Source organism: Xenopus tropicalis, chromosome 3, assembly GCF_000004195.4.
Source record: "Xenopus tropicalis strain Nigerian chromosome 3, UCB_Xtro_10.0, whole genome shotgun sequence".
In the NCBI taxonomy this organism is placed as follows: Eukaryota; Metazoa; Chordata; class Amphibia; order Anura; family Pipidae; genus Xenopus; species Xenopus tropicalis.
In genome coordinates this window covers 102308200-102328375 of record NC_030679.2, presented here as the reverse complement: position 1 = coordinate 102328375, position 20176 = coordinate 102308200, and the positions used below count along the sequence as shown (strand labels likewise).

General features: G+C 39.2%; 1 protein-coding gene across 2 annotated transcripts in view; it reads left to right on the top strand.

The window, feature by feature from the left end:
• tmod3 (tropomodulin 3) overlaps window positions 1–14937 on the top strand; it is a 32668-nt gene extending 17731 nt beyond the window's left edge. The window contains 8 exon segments of one of the 2 annotated variants that reach the window (NM_001016924.3): window positions 1424–1546; window positions 4567–4638; window positions 5470–5600; window positions 6241–6348; window positions 7200–7343; window positions 8073–8217; window positions 12790–13072; window positions 14520–14937. In NM_001016924.3, coding sequence (NP_001016924.1) covers window positions 1424–1546; window positions 4567–4638; window positions 5470–5600; window positions 6241–6348; window positions 7200–7343; window positions 8073–8217; window positions 12790–12824 — 758 coding nt within the window. In that variant the 3' untranslated portion in view covers window positions 12825–13072; window positions 14520–14937. 2 annotated transcript variants of the gene reach the window in all.
• The last annotated feature ends 5239 nt before the right edge of the window (window positions 14938–20176 follow it).

The following is a 20176-nucleotide window of genomic DNA, read 5'->3' as shown; positions in this document are numbered from 1 at the left end:
CGAGAGTTATATCCAGCCAAAAAACAATTATGTCTGTGTGCAGCAGAGTGAATAAGAACACAGCTTCGAATGGGAAGGCAAGGTCATTTGGACAATTTCACTGCTTCATTTCGCAGTAAATAGGCTTAATAGCTCAGCAAATGAAATCATAGTTTCCATTGTGTGTTTCCTTTTGGGTTTTATGCAAAACATGTTCTCACAACAGGACTTTTGGCTGTAGTTTCAGTAAAATCAATTCATTCAAGTGGCTTAAAGGAATGCATACACACAACATGTGTTTGCACCTCTCTTGTTCTACTTGTTTGACTAGTGCTTTCTTATGCAACCAGTTACACAGCACTTCAGATGTTTGGGTTGAAAGAACAATGGCACCTTTTTACAGTATGTAATATTTATATAGTAGTTTACAGCCTCTGTCACTGAAACCTCTCCCACTGCTAAGAACAGAGAAGCTTTTTGTGTAAAGATGAAAGCAGGCTGCTAACTGGACTCTGAGAGCAGTATCATTAATTTCTGCTGCCATTTGTGCTGTTCAAACATGCTCTGCTAATGCTATGTTCCTGCTACCCTAATTACCACTCCCCACTTTCATCCACTCACCAGTGCAGCTTTGTTGTATTATTTGCCCCTATTTTATTTTGCTTGATATTAGAGGCATAAGCAAACTTAATAAACTTCATGTTTTTGTGTACTTGTAAGGTAGATAGATTGGTATCTAGGTATCTGGTATCTCAGTTTTTTATGGTTTTTAGACCTGGCTGAACTTGAAAATAAGTTTTGTGCAGTTATTTATATTAAGGTGCTGAACCAGTTGATGTCACTTCTGGTTTAGAGCAACAACACTTCCTTTTTAACGGTGATTAGTGGATCGGGTAGCATGTCAAGTGGTTAAAAATGCAGGTTGCAGATCTGGGCTGTGGTTCTGTTCAGGACTCTACTGTAGTGGGCCTGTAATTGGGATTAATTTCTTGTGTGGGTTTATTAGGCATCTGTCTCTTGGCCTCTATATTTGTGGCTATTTTGTAAAGTGATAAAATAGAATCGAGGAAACAAAACATTTGCAAGTGTTTACACAGCTTTAGAGCATATCTTTACATTTTGTATTACATTACCCATGCTGCCTGACATAAACTTTGGTTTGAAGGAGCCCTTCTTCATTAAGGCTGGAGAGGAAAAGCTTATCAGATCACATTAGAGCACTTCACTGTTCATACAGATGTATTGGGAGAAATTAGCCTATTTAGAAATAATAAAACATATCTGAACCACTAGATAGGCCATAATATCACCGTGTCACTGTGTCTTTCTGTGCTCAGCTATGTGAACTTGCCATAATATTACAGTGACTTTTATACAAGATTTCAACAGGAAGTGTTTGAAAGGTTAACAAAGATGATGTCTAACACAGTGCATTACGTTGTAGGGAAAATATTCATTCCAAAACAAAAGCCCTTGGACTTCCGTAAAGATGAAAACATTTCTCTCGATCCAGAACTGGAAGAGGCATTGACTAGTGCTACTGATACAGAGCTGTGTGACCTTGCAGGTAAGCATTGAGAAAAACATTATCTTTGTTTTATGAAAATCCCCATAAACAAACACAAATAGAGTAACAGTTTAAAGCAATGGGCCTATTAAACTATACTACTTCCTTCTTTTAATCCTACCCAATGTCTTGTTACCCTTAATTACCTATGTCATTTAATTTGAATCCCTTTTCCCTATGTCAGTCTCATTGGTTTGAAGTTGAAGGCCACAACCTCACATCCACATTGAACTGGGGAGCATAAGGGCCAAAGACACATGGTGCATGTGTAGCCCGCGTTTTGTCACAGCTACAAAATTCCAGAAAATAGCCATAGATAATACTTGGAATTGTCTGCTAAAACACTCAAATCATGTCATTGTTCAAAAATGCGTATGAAGGCATTTTTAAACAATTACACGATTTGAGTATCTTAGCAGAGACAATTCCCAGAATTATTTATGGTAGGGTATTCTCTGGTGTTTTGTAGCTGTGACAAAACGTGGGCTACAAATGCACTGTGTATCATTGCCCTACATGTTAAACTGAAACATAACTTATCGCTAGACACACAGTACATGCGCAGATTCGATCGACTGATTCGAAACGACAGATCGCCATGGTACAAAAATGATCAGGACGATAATTCGGAGCTCACGCACGGCCCAAAAGCATGGCACAAAATACCTTGAAACGATGTATCAATGAGGCATAAAAGCCATACTATGCCTTGCAAAAGTTTTCAGGCCCTCAACCACTTATCTAATTTTAACAGAAAATCCTACACTAAACTGATTTTAACAAATCACTGAAACACTAGTTTTCTCATGTGATGACGTAACATAGTAACATAGTAAGTTGGGTTGAAAAAAGACATACGTCCATCACGTTCAACCATATTGCCTATACAACCTGCCTAACTTCTAGTTGATCCAGAGTAAGGCAAAAAACCCCATCTGAAGCCTCTCAACTTTGCCACAGAGGGGGAAAAACATTCCTTCCTGACTCCAAGATGGCAATCAGACCAGTCCCTGGATCAACTTGTACTAAGAGCTATCTCTCATAACCCTGTATTCCCTCAGTTGTACTGAGAGCTATCTCCCCTACCCCTGTATTCCCTCACTTGTACTGAGAGCTATCTCCCATAACCCTGTATTCCCTCACTTGCTAAGAATCCATCCAGCCCCCTCTTAAAGCTATATAATGTATCAGCCAGTACGACTGATTCGGGGAGGGAATTCCACAACTTCACAGCTCTCACTGTAAAAAATCCTTTCCGAATATTTAAAAGGAACCTCTCTTCTTCTAAACGGAGTGGGTGCCCTCGTGTCCGTTGGAAGGACCTACTGGTAAATAAAACATTAGAAAGATTATTATATGATCCCATTATGTATTTATACATAGTTATCATGTCACCCCTTAAGCGCCTCTTCTCCAGTGTAAACAGACCCAACTTGGCCAGTCTTTCTTCATAACTGAGACTTTCCATACCCTTTACCAGCTTAGTTGCCCTTCTCTGGACCCTCTCTAACTCAATAATGTCCCGTTTGAGCCCTGGAGACCAAAACTGAACAGCATATTCTAGATGGGGCCTTACCAGCGCTCTGTAAAGGGGAAGAATAACCCCCTCCTCCCGTGAATCTATACCCTTTTAATACAGCTCTAAACCTTGTTTGCCCTTGCAGCTGCTGCCTGGCTTTGCTTGCTACAGCCAAGTTTATTATCTACAAGGACTCCAAGGTCCTTCTCCATTATGGATTTGCCTAGTGCAGTCCCATTAAGGGTATAAGTGGCTGCATATTTTTACATCCCAGGTGCATGACCTTACATTTATCCACATTAAATCTCATCTGCCACTTAGCTGCCCAGATTGCCAGTTGGTCAAGATCCTGCTGCAGGGATGTTGCATCCTGGATAGAATTGACTGGTCTGCAGAGTTTTGTATCATCTGCAAACACTGATACATTACTCATAATACCCTCCCCTAAGTCATTTATGAACAAGTTAAACAAAAGTGGACCCAGTACAGAACCCTGAGGGACCCCACTGAGAACCTTATTCCAAGTAGAGAATGTGCCATTAACAACCACCCTCTGTACCCGATCCTGTAGCCAGTTTTCAATCCATGTGCAAATGACTTCACTAAGACTAATAGACCTTAGTTTAGAAAACAGTCGTTTGTGGGGAACGGTATCAAATGCTTTGGCAAAATCCAAATAGATTATATCTACTGCATCCCCACTGTCCAGCTTCTTACTTACCTCATCATAAAAAGCAATTAAATTGGTCTGACATGACCTGTCCTTCATAAAGCCATGCTGATTACTGCTCATAATGGCATTCTCCACTACATAATTTTGCATGTGATCCCTTAACAAGCCTTCAAATAACTTGCCCACCACGGATGTCAAACTTACAGGCCTATAATTGCCAGGCTGAGATCTTACTCCCTTTTTAAATATAGGAATGACATTCACCTTCTTCCAATCCCTATGTACCATACCTGATGAAAGCGAGGACGTAGTATGTCGGAAAATGAAATGAAAATCATGTAAACCCAAAAATTTAATTTTTAGCTAATGAAAAAGATGTAATCCCAAGGAAGTTTCTGATGTATAAATATACATTCTCATTGGTATTTTTGCAAACTTTTGTGATAAATGTATATTGAAAATTATATCTTTTAAGTATGGGTTTACAACAATATACAAACTGCAGCTGTGATCTTCCAGCAGGACAATTAGCCAAATATAATAAATTATATTGTATGAGCAAAATGCATATGATGTATATTGTTTATTATTGTAGCTTTCTGCTGTATGCTTCCTATGAATAACATGTGGTAGAGATGAGGTGAGATAAAAGTGCTAACGATGAGTTATATTTTGTCGATTAAACATATACCATAAAGAAGTTTTAATAACAGAGCATGTTAATGAAAAAAGTAAATCTGTGTTGCATAGCCACGTATGTGCAGGACAAAAGACATTTTTTACTGTTTTTGCATGTGTTAATTGTGTTATGTATTTGCTTCTATGTAGCTATCCTTGGAATGCCCAACCTATTGCCAAGCAGTGGAACCAGCAACGGTTATGATAGTCAAGGGTTCCCCAGTGAGTATAACATTGTTCATGCCTGATGATGCTCTTCCTGCGCACTAGAATCATTGTATTTTAGTTGTATTATATTATTATTATTATTATATTAGTAATTGTTTTGTTTATTTTTAGAATATTGACATACTAACTTATAAATAAATAACTTAGTCTAGTTTTCTCTGAAGGCTGGGCAAATTTGCAGTAACCATAAATCAGAAAGTTGTACAGAAGCCTAGGATTTTGTTCTTTATATGTGCAATTTTGATAAATGTAGATTCAAACACATTACCTGTACTACAAGTTGTTTATAGGTTTATAAATCTTAGGCCACCTTCAGAGGCCTCCCAAACCAAACCACGGCAGACCCCCCCCCATATTCCATCTTCCCAGCTCTTACACACCAGTAGCATGCAAAGTTGAAGCCCTACTGGCCCTGGTTCAATTGCGAATGCTTCTGGTCAGCAATCACTGGGGAAAAGACATCAAGCATTTCAAGAGACCACAAAGCCCACTGTGCAGCTGTGGTTCGGTTCGGAGGGGCCTAATGTTTTTTCCTTTAACTGTGCAGTAAGGCAGTGAGGACACAAGGGTAGGTCAGATTTGCCTAGGGCCTCTAGCCCTATACCTATAGAATACTAGCTAAAGTACAACTGTCAGCATTACACCTTCAACTTGGCCAGGGGATGGACATCCCATACCTCAGTGTTTATGTTTCTCTAGTTGGGTGCTTTATCCTTTCTGCACTGGCTTTAGTGGCTTTTGAAAAATGTAACAGTGAAATGTAAGCAGTAGTTCATCATCCAATTTTTAGTAGCAGGTAATAACCAGTTTAGTTTAATTTTTCAGATGTTGTCAAAGCAGAACCTGTTAGGCCCATTTTTGATGAGCCTCCAAATCCCACCAATGTGGAAGAGACCTTGAAAAGAATAAGAGACAATGATCCACGCTTGACTGAGATTAACTTGAACAATATTAAGGTACGGACCAAAAAAAAAAAACCTAAAACAAAAAAAACTTGCTTTTTAAACATGCCTGCCTGGGCAAACAGCTCATAGCCTAAGCACCATCTAAGATAGTAATATGTGTATAAGAATCTATATGACTGTATATGCACATATGCACATACAAAATAGTAATTGTATAAGCTGAAAATATCCATTATATAAACCAAATTACTTTACATTACAGCACACACAACTGCAGTTTATTATTTAAATCAATGCCACATATGGAAAATGCCAGTGTTCAAGGCTTTTCTCATAATCAGAATGTACAGAGGTCATACTTGAACCATAACTATATCCCATAATTCAGGTTTTTTCCATTTATGAAAACTTTTTCAAGACACCATAGCCAAATAGATTTTTGTGTTAGATATAAAAGATTCCCCCCTTCACCCACTGGTTTAACCAAAAAGTGTTCTCCAGCTAAAACCCATTCCATCTTAGCTCAACAAAGGTAAATGATAAATGGGGAAAAATATATACTGGTGATCAAAAGTGGGAAAAGAAGGCCTTTTTTTCCCTGCCCTTTGAAATATATACCCCCAATATTATTATATAACATACTTTCCACAAGTGTTACAGTTGTTTGCAAAATAATGCTTTTTCATTTCAGAATATACCTATTCCAACATTGAAAGATTATGCTAAGGCATTAGAGAAAAACACCCATGTCAGAATATTTAGCATTGCAGCAACAAGAAGCAATGATCCTGTAGCTGTGGTAAGTAACATATATCTTGTAAATTCTCTTAAAGGAGAAGGAAAAGCTAAGTCACTTGGGGGTGCCAAAATGTTAGGCACCCCCAAGTGACTTGAATTGCCTACCTTTTACCCCGGGCTGGTGCCCCTGTACAGAGAGAACAGCACCAGCCCGGGGTAGCAGCGATCGCTTCCTCCCTCCTTCTTCGCTGCCGAAAAGCCGAACTTTAACAGAGAAGTCTGCTTTTTCACTCTACTGCGCGTGCGCCGGACTCGGAGTCGCAGCGAAACGAAGGCGGAAGGAGGAAGCGCATCGCCCCAGGTGCCCCGGGCTGGTGCGGTTTTCTCCTAATAGGGGCACCAGCCCTGGGTACGAGGTAAGCGATTCAAGTCACTTGGCGGTGCTTAACATTTTAGCACCCCCAAGTGACTTAGCCTTTCCTTCCCCTTTAAGTAACATCCCCTGCATTGTATACATGCGATTTCTACAGCAGCTCTTTTTTGCCCCCTAAGGCCATTGACACTGGGAGATTTGTTGCCAGAGTTAAAAAATCACTTCTGGCTACAAATCTCCCTGAAAATACCTTGCTATGTGCTAACATTTGGATTGACGCGAGTAAAACATATTACGCCAATCTGTCATAATTTTGAAAAAATGTTAAGGGAGGCAATTTCCCAAAATTAAGCCAGATTGTATGAATTTTACTTGCGGCGATCCCAGTATTAGTCTATGGCAAGGCATTTTCAGGAAAATTTGTAGCCACTGGTAGCAATTTTTTAACACTAGCTTCAAATCTCCCCATGTGTAACTTATGTGTAAACTAATTAAAAAATCTTCATGGCATTCTAAATCTCCTTTTCTTCTTTTTTAAGGCATATGCTGATATGCTGAAAGTAAACAGAACTCTGAGAAGTTTTAACATTGAGTCTAATTTTGTCACTGGATCTGGAATATTGGCCTTGGTAGAAGCACTGAAAGAAAATGAAACCTTGCAAGAGATCAAAATTGATAATCAGGTAAGTTGATAATTAGGTCTAATTTAGTAAAACAACATATAAGACATTTCCTTGTCTTTTATTATTAATTTTTATATAGTTCCGTTGTTCCCGGCAGCGCTTTATAGAGTAAAGGGATACAAATACAAGACCAAACGGTTTATAACTGGATATTGTAAGGAGACAATAGGGGAGGGCCCAGCTCGCAAGAGCTTACATTCTAAAACTAAGAGAGCAATCTCTCTACAGGAAGACTTCCCATCAGACTCATCCAGTACATTGTGAACAGTGGGATGGGCCAACTTCCTTTTCTTACATTTTGCATACATTTTATTCTATTTGGCCCTTTAATCCTGCTTCTTCCTAAGAGTCTAACAGTCCTATTCTCATTTGTTAATAATTATGTGATGTCATAACATCTTCCATTATTTGTCGCTTCCATGAAATGTTCTACTTGATAAAAATTATTATATATATTATTATATTTCAAAGTTTAATAAACCTTATTACTTTTCAAGAAATTTCTTGTTATTGAAAAAGCCCATTTTTATCTTAAATAATATCAGACATGCACCTGGGCCAGAATTTCTGCCATATAAACCACCCTAATGGAATTGAGCATCCCCATCACACAATGTCCTCAGCCCCATGCCTCAGTGACAGTAATAAAGGTATCCTTATTCTTGGTCATTTTGTCGTCTTTCAAGACTAATGCAATGCCTTTTCTCCCTTTTCCTTTTAACAAAACAGAGACAACAACTAGGAACAGGAGTGGAAATGGAAATAGCACGTTTGCTTGAGGAAAACTCAACAATTCTAAAGTTCGGCTACCACTTTACGCAGCAGGGACCACGGACAAGGGCAGCATCTGCAATAACAAAGAATAATGATCTTGGTAAGATCAGAGTTCTGAATAATAATAATAATATAACATATTACAATTTAGTATAAAATGCCAGTATTTCCCACTTTGAGATTGGGATAGGGAATCACCTGCAACCAGATACAGTAAAAGTGTATATCAGGGGCATCTGAGCAGTTTAGATGAGAGCACATTTGCCTAGGTGAAGATACAGATTTAAAGTTAAGTTAGAGACCAAAGGGCATATTTATCATGCTGTGTAAAAAGTGGAGTAAAACATTACCGGTGATGTTGCTCATAGCAGCCAATCAGATGCTTTGCTTTGGTTTTATAACTGTTAAAATCTAATTGCTGATTGGTTGCCCATCACCGGTAATGCTTCGCTCCGCTTTTTACACAGCATGATAAATATACCCGCAGGTGCCTCTAAGAGAAGGGTCACTGGGGATTACTTAAAAGCCTGTACATTCTGGGGCAATTTAACAAATCACTGTGGCACATCTTGGTGGATGCATTAAAGAAAGTTTTAGAAGTTCTGTATTTTAAACATAAGCTGTTGGGAGTCAGCAAGAATAGGAACAGTCTGTCCAGACAGTTGACAGATTGTCAGTCCATTGGGCAGGCATGTCTGACTTCTCGACCAGATATCTTATTGGCCAAGTTTGAAAGGCTTATGACTGAATAAACCCTGTTTGGCCAAGTGCATGGGTGGCAGTGTCAGGCAGTGATCCACTTGTTTGGTGATCTAACCAGAAGAGTTGATCTCACCATATTTTGGGCATTAGGATACATATGGGTTAAATGTAATACTGAATTATAGGTGTGTGCTATATATAATTTTGTTTAGCTAGCATCTCTGACTAGGCGAGGTAATTATATAATTACCAATGACAGACATGCATTAGTGCCATACATTCAACATAAAATGAAATCTGTCACGTTAACTTAAATGTAAATGAGTATTTTAGATTATAGAGCATCTGTCTTAAAATCCACATATCCAATCAACAATGAAGTTTTTAAAAATGAATTAGAGACAGACACAGAGTACTTTAAAATATATTCCCTGTGCAGCGAACTAGTCCATTAAATCATTTCAAACAATTTGAAGTTAACTTTCTACTGTCTAATGTGTGTAGAATAATAAAAAGTAGCTTTTAAACTGGGTTGTGCTATCTTACTGAATATGAATATGATATGAGTTCAGGTTTTAAAGTGTTTAGGGTGAACACACGGAGCTACTAGTAGCAGCTACTTGTCGGCTACAGAAATACAGTGCTAATAATTCACTGATAATTGTCTCTACTTGTGTTTTAGCGGAGGCAATTCTCAGTATTATCTGGACTTCATGTAAAAAAAAAAAAGCAGACAGGCTGCTGGTGATGTAGACTTGGGGACATAATAGGCAAAGAAACAATATTCAGGCTTGAACAACATCCTGTCAGATATAAAAATGTCTTTCAGTGCACAACAGGAAATGAGCAGGTTAAGAGATCCTCACCAAGACTAGTACAAGAGGTCCTTTGCCTTCAAATATATATATTAGTCATCCCCGGTCTGGCCAGTCCTACACTAGCTTTCATGTGATTCATTAACAATTCTACTGCTTTATATTGCATTGCATCACAACTAGGACAAAGTCAACCCTGGTCTGGCCAGTCCTATAATTACTGGACAGATCGGGGATGACTTTGACGTAGTTGGCCAGCTTGAATATATTTCAATATAAGGATAAACAATTCCTGTTTTGTTCAAAGGGAATGGTATTTTTTGGCAGCTTAATGCACAGATTGTCTATAAGTCATTAATATGTCAATAATTGCATGAAGTTTGTAGTCACAACCTGAAAATGCATCTTTTTTTGTTGTAGGACCTCATTAAGAAAGTTCAGTTGTCCCCTAGGCAGTTGAAACAGCTTAAAAGAATCAATACTTTACAAAATATACATCCTAAATGACACTCACACAACTTTCACTGTAACCAACTTTCACTGTAACCAACTGTGGTGTTTTGGTTACAATGTAACCAATGTAAGTAGTAAAAAAAAACAAACACTACTGGTTACATGCTTTAACTACTTGTTACAAAAAAGTATTAGCCCAGTAAAGTGATAGCTATAGATGTGAAATCAGGACAGCTCTCATTTTTTATATTTTCTAATCATTTTTAATTTTCTTTCAATTTTTAAGGAATTATTTTAGAAGATTAAATAACAGCTGTATTTAAACTCCTTAGGTTTGCTCTTCAGTATGTATCTTTTATAATGTATTGATTTAAAAATCCATACATCATGCACACAACCTCATACTATAGCAGCTTGTCATGGCTACTAAACACCAGAAAATACTCTGCTACAGACAGTACTGAGAACTGCCAAAACACACGTAGAGGCAATTATCAGTAAAGGATCAGCATTGTCTATTATAGTAGCTGTGACAAGTAGCTGCTACTAGTAGCTCAGTATGTATTCATCCTAAGGGCAGTGGTACATAGGGAGATTAGTGGCCCCACGACAAATCTTTGTTGTTGCGGGTGACTAATCTCCCTCCAGTGCCATCCCATCAGCTGCTAGAATGTAAATTGCTGGTGGGATGGCATACGCGTTGCTGCGATGTCCTGCAGTCGCCCAAAGTTTCCTCTCAAGACAACTTTGGGCGACTGTGGGACATCACAGCGACGCGTATGCTATCCCACCGGTGGTTTACATTCTAGCTGGTGGGATGGCATTGCGTGTACCCCTGCCCTAAAAGTGGTTTGGTCCTTACAAAGAGAAAATGGCACACAGGGTATTTTGGTATTTTTGCCAGCATCCCTTCAGGGTGAGACACTTGAATGTGAAATGATGAACATGCCAGAGCCAAGCCACACAATGCAACAATGTTGTTCCATCTTACCAAGAATCTTTTTTTTTTTTTTTTTTTGAAATTTTAGTTTTCCGTAAATTAAGAATTTAATACTACAGATATGGGATATGTTATCTTGAAATGCGATATCCAAAAAGCCTCAAAGTACCACAACAGACCTTTGCTTAGTTTCCTGTTTGCAAACAATTATTTGATAAATTTGCCCCTTTTTCCTGTAATAATAACCCTAAATCTAGAATTTGGTGGCACCTGATCTAGTATAGATCCATATTGATAGCGAAAAAAAAAACAAAAAACAAAACTTGGTGTATGAATAGAGTTCCACATTATGGCCCATTATCTGTATAAGTTCAGGCCATACACATTTCAGCTAATAGATCCCATAACTATGCTTGTGTTTTACTATTTCACACTGTAGTTTGGTGTATAATGATGTTGCTGGTAGAGATGCCCTTTCATTTTCTTTCTTGTAATTTTTCTTCCAGCAGTCTTATCTCCAGACATCTGCTTTTCTACTCTGCTGCTTTTAGGGAAGGAAGTATAGGACGGAAGTGATAACTGACATTCATCTTTTTATAATTTCAGCATTAATGTCAGTTGGACTGGAACGCTATGCAACTTGGCTTCTTATAGCTTTCTTTTTGCTGTCTTTGTATCCCTCAATATGAAGTATATGAGTTAATTCTCCTCCCAATCCATTGGCATCTCTTCAAACTTGACCCTACAGGGACACACAGGTTATAGCGTATGCCTGTTTCTGCTTCATGCACACATTCTCTTCTCAGTGTGTGTACTGTACTTGCAGTGTCTTGTTAGTGTGTTTTTTAAACTAACAATCCGTATGCAGACTAATTCATCTTTATTAATGTGTGTCTATGGCTATAAAAACACAAGGAAATTGAAACATTTTCTTAGTGACTTATATAGGTATGCTACTCTAGCCGATACTGTGATAATTTGCAGAGTAACTGTACAAGTATGCCAGTATTCATTTAAACACAGCAAAGGTCATTTAACAGTTTCACCCTGAATGAGATTAGGGGCAGATATGCAAGCTAATGAAAGTATTTGCAATAGTGACCATGTTTCAAAATGGCATTTTTTTTAAATGTATATTGAAACTGTACCCCAGAAATCAAAGTGTTGTTGTTCCTCTTAAGATATGCCTGGGAAGAGATGGTGCCATGCAACCATCTGCATATTCCATTCAGATTAGCTAGGGAAAGCTATTACAGAGGGCACAGGAGCATTTGTATCCAAGGATAAAAACAGGGATCGCCAGAAAGGAACTTCACAACTTTGCTGTAGGGTCTGTTTTAATTCAGTAAGCTCCAACTTACTAATCTGCATGGGGTTGTACTTTTGAGCAAATGTGGAGCCCTATACTATTTTATAACTATTGTGTATTTTATATAACTTGCTTTAATAAGACACCCATTTGCACTAATCTTATAGTAAGAATACAATGCAAATATAACCCTCACAGTATTACAGAACCAGATTACAAAGCATGTCAATATGATTACTTTGAAAAAAATATTGTAGTTAACGTTTCTCAATACAGTGCAAATGATAGCATCACATCCATATATTAACAGTAAACTTCCTAATCGTATATGATTACAGCTGTTTTGTTGGCATGGCATTCTCTGATTATTTTACATTTCAGAGTATTTAGGAAGTGGGCGTATTGTCTGTTTTGGTAGTAATTGTTTTCTTTTTTTTTCTTCTATTATTACAGTGCGAAAACGGAGAGTTGAAGGGGACCGTGAATAAACATTAAACCAACCAGGAAACATTGTTCGGAGATTTCAAGGTCATCCGTGGATGATCTTCTCCATTTGGGGTTATTTGTCACGGACTTCATTGGGCTGGGAAGAAGGGAAGATACTGGAAAACTGCAAACCAATATCTGATTATTCTTGGCATTCTTTAGTCATTGTGGAAAACGTAGCATCTATACTAGAATTCAGAGCCTTTCCCCAAGAATGTAACATTCCATATAAAGTGAAGCCATGAGGAAAGTGTAGGAAATCTATCCTGGCTATATCAGTGTTCAGATCACTGTTAGAAATTATTTTCTTGTAAAGGAAAATGTTTGCTTAAGAGATGCCCAGTAGTTTGTTTACCTGTTTGGAGGTTAAAGGGAATGTCTTCAAGAGAAATAATTAAAAAATAGAATATAGCCTATAGTGTTTTTACATAGGGTTACATATGAATTTAGCCTCCTTTGCCTAGACTGCAAGGGTAATAGTACATAGGAGTTTTGTTTTGGCTGCAAGTGTCAGGGAAATGTCAGCAAGACAAATAGCATAGAATAATATTAGTCTAAGAAATCTCTCTGCAGATTGCTGTTGTTGGGGTGATTAAAGCGAATAATGATGGCATCCAATAAATGAATGCTCAGCTGCAGGCGCAAAACCGCAAAGGTTGTTTTTAGGATAAAATTCTAAGCTTTGTGTCCCGGATGCTGCCCTGAGACAGCACATAAGAAATCTTCTCATGTACCATGGGCCCCAAGGCATTAACTTGTACTTGCTCACATACAGAAAACATTCCAGTGCATATCTACATTTATACATAACTGCAGGTTACAGACAACAATAGGAAAGGCACCTAATCTATATGACCACTAGATGTGCTTTTGCTATTGTCTTTAGAAAATTATCATGGAACAAGCACTGTGTCAGTTCCCACTGTGCGTACAGTAAGCTACACTATAATGTGTAAGGGAACATAATCAAAATACAGACTTAGAATTGCTAATAAGTCATTTTGTTCCCCTGTAACTGAAGACTCAGACTGAAGAAATCAGGTCCATTTTATGATCAATTCACTCCTAGACTGCAACACAAATAGTAATCCCTTAATAAGCACTCTTGTGATTCTGATAGCTCATTGCTAATGAACCACCATACAAAATCTGACTTTGTATCACTCCTTCATTTTTGAGCTGCAAAAATTATTTTCTTTACTTTGCAAACTTTATTGCCAAGAGTTATGCATTGCTTTTCTCCATGATTTTATTTGTAACTAGAGAGAGGCGCTTCTGTCAGACATTCATGGATACTGTTGGATACTGTTATTAGAGTGTAAACCAGGAATATCCATCCTTTGCACCTACAGCTGCTATTGCACTACAGTTCCATGGAGGTGGGGGCACAAGGTTCCAGAATATGTAGTCTAGCTCTTGAATTGATTGGTTCAGCAGTAGGCAGGGAAACCATTTTTAAATGGCTGTAATGTTTTGTTAGGCCCACAAAGGAGTCTTTAACTCATAACAGTTTAGATTCTGCCAAAATACTCAGGGGTTTCTTGCGTAGACAATACCCTGCTGTCTCTTTCAGGGAAATAAATTCTACCAAAAAATGTTTAGCTACTCCATTGCAACAGTGTATGTATACTAATTATGGAAGGGATGGGCAAACTTTCACCTAGCTGTAACTACCAGCAGCTCAATTGGTGGGGAAAATACCAAAGTCTGCTTGTCCCTTTATAATCCTAAACAGAGGACAATTGCACTATAACATGAAAGGTGCAGAATACAGACAACAACAAGCATGCAAGCATATGACACATACTATATTGTTAACTGAATATATTTCTCTGAAAAGCATTCACTCTTAGAAACTGTTAGTTACACAAACTACATTGCATTGAGTGTTGCAAACACCATTCCTGACTTTAAATGCTGAATGTAGATATGGTTTATCTTGTATTGTCTTGCTATATAACCCGTTTGTCATTTATCTGAGTTGTGCCAAACATTGTTTTCTGGCTATATATATCTTATGTAAAAAATTATGCAATTTTTTTTCTGTCTGAAACCTTCTTTTTTGTTAACGTTTTCTTTCTTTTTTTTTTTTGAATAAAAAACTTTTATACAAAACATATTTGTTATTTAGATATGTGAGAATAAAATGTGAGGCAGTATTTCTAAAGGACACTTTTGTATATTAGAGGTCATAAACTTCCTTCTAAATTTTTTTTCCCAGTCAATGTAAAAGCAACTGCTCTTCTCTCCTAGAATATTGAATATCCTCATACATTTCAACACTAAAATTCTACAGGCTCTATTCTTCTGTGGTCATGTCAGTATTGGTGTAAATAGAACAACTTCATAGGGGGCCCTGCAAGAACTTTGCGCTTGGGAGTAAGATGGGGCATACATAAGTACTAAGGTTGAAGGGTAGTTAGATACCTTTTAGAAAAAAGTTGTAAAAAGCTGATCTTGCATGTATTAAAGGGGACCGGTCACCTTAACATATAATTTCAAATCCATTTCTGTTATTAATTGAGCAAACTAAACCTTACACTATATACATAACTTAAATCTTGTCTCCTTCAGTCTTGGAATTGACAATCACAGCAAGCAGATAGGCACCATATTGTGGACATTTTAATTAAGGCAAGTTCTGTATCACCGCATATCTTTTGTATGCAACAAAATGCAAACATTTCATAACTGGTAATCGAGAATAGAGAAATAAATCTCACTTACAAACACCTGGCGCATTGAAGCCTCCAAACTGGAGCAATAGGTTGCACAAATAACTATTCAGAGGCATCAAAACAGCAATTTGAGTGACACTCCTTTCTCTATACTGTACATATACCCAGAGGTCACCAGACTTGTAGGTGCACACAAGGTATTAAAGGAGAAGAAATGGTATAAACTAAGTAAGCTTTATCAGAAAGGTCTATGTAAATACAGCCATAAGCACTCACAGACACACTGCACTGAGTCCTCTATCAAAAGAAACAGGATTTCTTGTCTTTTTTTATATACATTCAGGTATCTGACTTCCTCTCTCAGAACAATCCTTCATTCCTGCTCCCCCCTCCCACAAGGATGTTTGATCTGAGCTAAAACAGCTAGAGCTGTAGCAGGAAGCTATTTAAAATGGCAGCTGCTGTCTTAAAGGAGAAGGAAAGTCATTTTGGCATTTTACTGCCAATAGATTCACCACATTAGTGCCACCTAAAACACTATATTTATTCTGCAGAAAGCTTTACTATACCTGAGTAAGGAGTTCTAGAAGCTCCCTCTGATAGCAGCTGCCATTTTAGCTTGGTCTTGGTAGCTTCCTGCTGCAATTATAACCATTGGGAGCTCAGATCACACATTCCTTAGGGAGGGGGGAAGAGAACTGCATAAACTCAAGCCCCAAACCTGAAGGAGCCCTAAAAGAGAGGAAGTCAGATACCAAAGAACATGTTCACAAATAATGAGACAAGAAATCCTGTTTCTTTTGATAAACGACTCAGTGCTGCTTCTCTGTGAGTGTTTATGGCTGTATTTACATAGACCTTTCTGAGGAAACCGAGAAAGCTTCTAGAGCTCTTTACTCAGGTATGGTAAAGCTTTCGGCAGAATAAATATCGCGTTCTAGGTGGCACTAATGTGGCGAATCAATTGGCAGTAAAATGCCAAAATGACTTTCCTTCTCCTTTAAGGGCCATCCACTTAGCGCTCTGGGCCCCCTCAGAAGAACATTCCCCATGGTTATTAATAAGCTGTACGATGAAACAGCACTGTACCGTATATACTCGAGTATACGTCGAGTTTTCCAGCACCAAAAATGTGCTGAAAAAGTCACACTTATTGTGATCCTGCTCCTCACAGACTGCCTGATCGCGCTCTTCTGCGCACCGCAATAGTGCCTGAGGCGGAAGTGATGTCACGCTCCCCTGCGGCCAGCCGGTATTCAAAATACCTGTGTCCCCGCAGTTCCAGTAACCTCAGCTGTCAGTCAGACTGCCGCCTCCGATCGTGGTGATTATAAGGTGCCCTACATTGGTAAGCCTATGCTCTGTGTTTCATTGAATACTAATGTATAAGTGACATGATCGTCACTTGTTCTCCTTCCTTTACCTAAATAAGAACCTGCGCACCCATACCGGCATTAAGGTTGCAGTTCAGCAATACAGGTTGTCTTCCTGAAACACTTCTTTTTCTTTCTTCTGAGTGTCCTGTTATGTCTTAACCTGTCCCATCATTATATATTTTTTTGTGTTATTATTTTCTGTGATATAACTGACTACTGTTTGTTTTTATTTGTATTTATGTATATTATCAACACGCTTGGAGGTGTTTACTGGCCACTTATATAGTGATGTCATCAGCCGGTTAATGGCACCAGTGGGTCTTTGTTTGCTGTTTATTTACTTTGAAAAAGGCTATTATTTATTATTAATTACTGGTACCGTAATTTAAAGTTACACACATACAGTACAGTATAGAACAAAAAAAAGAAACTTGCTACCACCCTAGGCTTATACTCGAGTCAATACGTTTTTCCAGTTTTTTTAGGTAAAATTAGGTACCTCGGCTTATAGTTCCTTATTTCACGCCTACATATACCAGCTTTGGCTGGGAAGGCATGCTTATAGGATACTCTCTCAAAGTCTGTGTCAGTGCTCACACATTGTAAGGGAAAAAACAACAAAAATTGTATCAAATATAGTGTAGCAGTATTAATTATCAACACACCTTGTGTCACACATACACTACCTCAGAAAATTGAATCCCAGAATGATTTAAAAGAACCCAAAGCGCTTTAAAATCTTAAGTGCTACACGCACATCAAGTGCACAAGTGCATTCAAATAGGTCGGTGAAGCCAGTGTCTGTGGGATTATTGGTTCATTTTAAACTTTCTTGCTATACTCACAAAATCAGGAAGGGTTTGGGATATACAAAGGGCTCTTATCAGGGACACCAATTACTCTCCACTCTTCTCCTTCCCTTTAGGGCTCTGGCACACAGGGAGATTAGTCGCCCGCGACAAATCTCCCTCTTCGCGGGCGACTAATCTCCCCGAGTTGCCATCCCACCGGCGAACATGTAAGTCGCCGGTGGGATGGCACACGCGGTGGCGCGATTTCGGCAAATCACCGAAAATGCCTCGCGAGGCAACTTCAGCGATTTGCCGAAATCGCCTGCGCAGCGTGTACCATCCCACCGGCGACTTACATGTTCGCCGGTGGGATGGTAGTTCGGGGAGATTAGTCGCCCGTGACAAGGGAGATTTGTCGCGGGCGACTAATCTCCCCGTATGCCAGAGCCCTTAGGGATAACAAGAAAGTGGCATCTGCAGAAAATCTTAAAAATCTTTAATAGTAAGATTAGAATGCACTTACAAACATATCTTTAAAAGAGCATATCACATGGGATTCTGCTGCAGCTACAATACAAGAGGTGTCCGGCGTTTCTCACTATATGCTGCACATGTCCCCTGTCTCTGAACAGACGTCTTCACTAGAACGCTGCTGAGGTCACCACTGCCGTGTTTTACCTGGACGACTTCTTCTCTTAGCGATCACGAGACTTGTAGTCTTGACACATTTTACCCCACAATATCTGAATAAACTTTTAACTTAAACCATGAAAATTTTGCATCGTGGTTGTATGAAAATATCATGGTATGATCCGAAAGTTCCAAAATTTTCGTATCCGAACGATCGTAAATGGTGCAAAAACCTTTCTGATTTTGATCACACAAATTGACTTTGAAGCACAAATTGTCACAAAGTACTAAAAAGTTGCGGAAATTAATGAAAAAAATCGCAGAAAATACACACAGTTGTAAAACTTAGAAAAAATATAAATCTTTAGCATTCGGACTCAACCGTACTTTAATGAATAGGCCCCTTAATGTAGGCATTGGTATTATGAGGGGCACATTTACTAATCCACGAACGCTCCGAAGGCGTCCGAATGCGTTTTTATCGTAATGATCGGTATTTTGCGATTTTTTCGGAAACAGTCGCAACTTTTTCGTAGCCATTATGACTTTTTCGTAGCCATTATGATTTGCGCGAATTGTCGCGACTTTTTCATAGCCTTCGCGCTGAGTACGAAAGTTTCAGATTCATTCAAGCTTCAGTATCGTGACTTTCCTTGGGCCAGGTTGGAGCTGCAGAGTGCCATTGAGCCCTATGGGAGACTTTCCTTGGGCCAGGTTGGAGCTGCAGAGTGCCATTGAGCCCTATGGGAGGCTTTCCTTGGGCCAGGTTGGAGCTGCAGAGTGCCATTGAGCCCTATGGGAGACTTTCCTTGGGCCAGGTTGGAGCTGCAGAGTGCCATTGAGCCCTATGGGAGACTTTCCTTGGGCCGGGTTGGAGCTGCAGAGTGCCATTGAGCCCTATGGGAGACTTTCCTTGGGCCGGGTTGGAGCTGCAGAGTGCCATTGAGTCCTATGGGAGACTTTCCTTGGGCCAGGTTGGAGCTGCAGAGTGCCATTGAGCCCTATGGGAGACTTTCCTTGGGCCGGGTTGGAGCTGCAGAGTGCCATTGAGCCCTATGGGAGGCTTTCCTTGGGCCAGGTTGGAGCTGCAGAGTGCCATTGAGCCCTATGGGAGACTTTCCTTGGGCCGGGTTGGAGCTGCAGAGTGCCATTGAGCCCTATGGGAGACTTTCCTTGGGCCAGGTTGGAGCTACAGAGTGCCATTGAGCCCTATGGGAGACTTTCCTTGGGCCGGGTTGGAGCTGCAGAGTGCCATTGAGCCCTATGGGAGACTTTCCTTGGGCCAGGTTGCAGCTCCAACCTGGCCCAAGGAAAGTCACGATACTGAAGCTTGAATGAATCTGAAACTTTCGTACTCAGCGCGAAGGCTACGAAAAAGTCGCGACAATTCGCGCAAATCATAATGGCTACGAAACAGGAAACAGGAAAACCATTTTGTGGCTACTCTACTGCAAGGATTTCAATATTTTTAGATTTCTTATTTTTAATTCATATTTATTCATTTATGTTTCTTCCTATTAATAACATTGGTATCAAATATAATTTTAGGTGCAACGTTAGCCCTACGTTTAGTAACCCAGGGCAACAAAGCAAAGTTGCAGCATAGTAAATGGCAGCTGTTTCTGGAAGCTATGGGTTACAGTCATGTTATTCCTTTATCCCCTGCACTGAAAGGCACCAAGCTAACCCCTATGTCCCCGCCCTCACAGATTTGGCTGTTAATGCGTCAGGTTTTAGTGAGTCTAAACAGTCTGATAGTAGCCATTAATATGAAGTATTTAAATGATTTAAATAGATACTTTGTGCAGAACTGCTATCGATTCCCCAACAGATAAGCCTCACAGCGCCACAAGCCGCTGCCCCCCAGCACTTCCAGCTT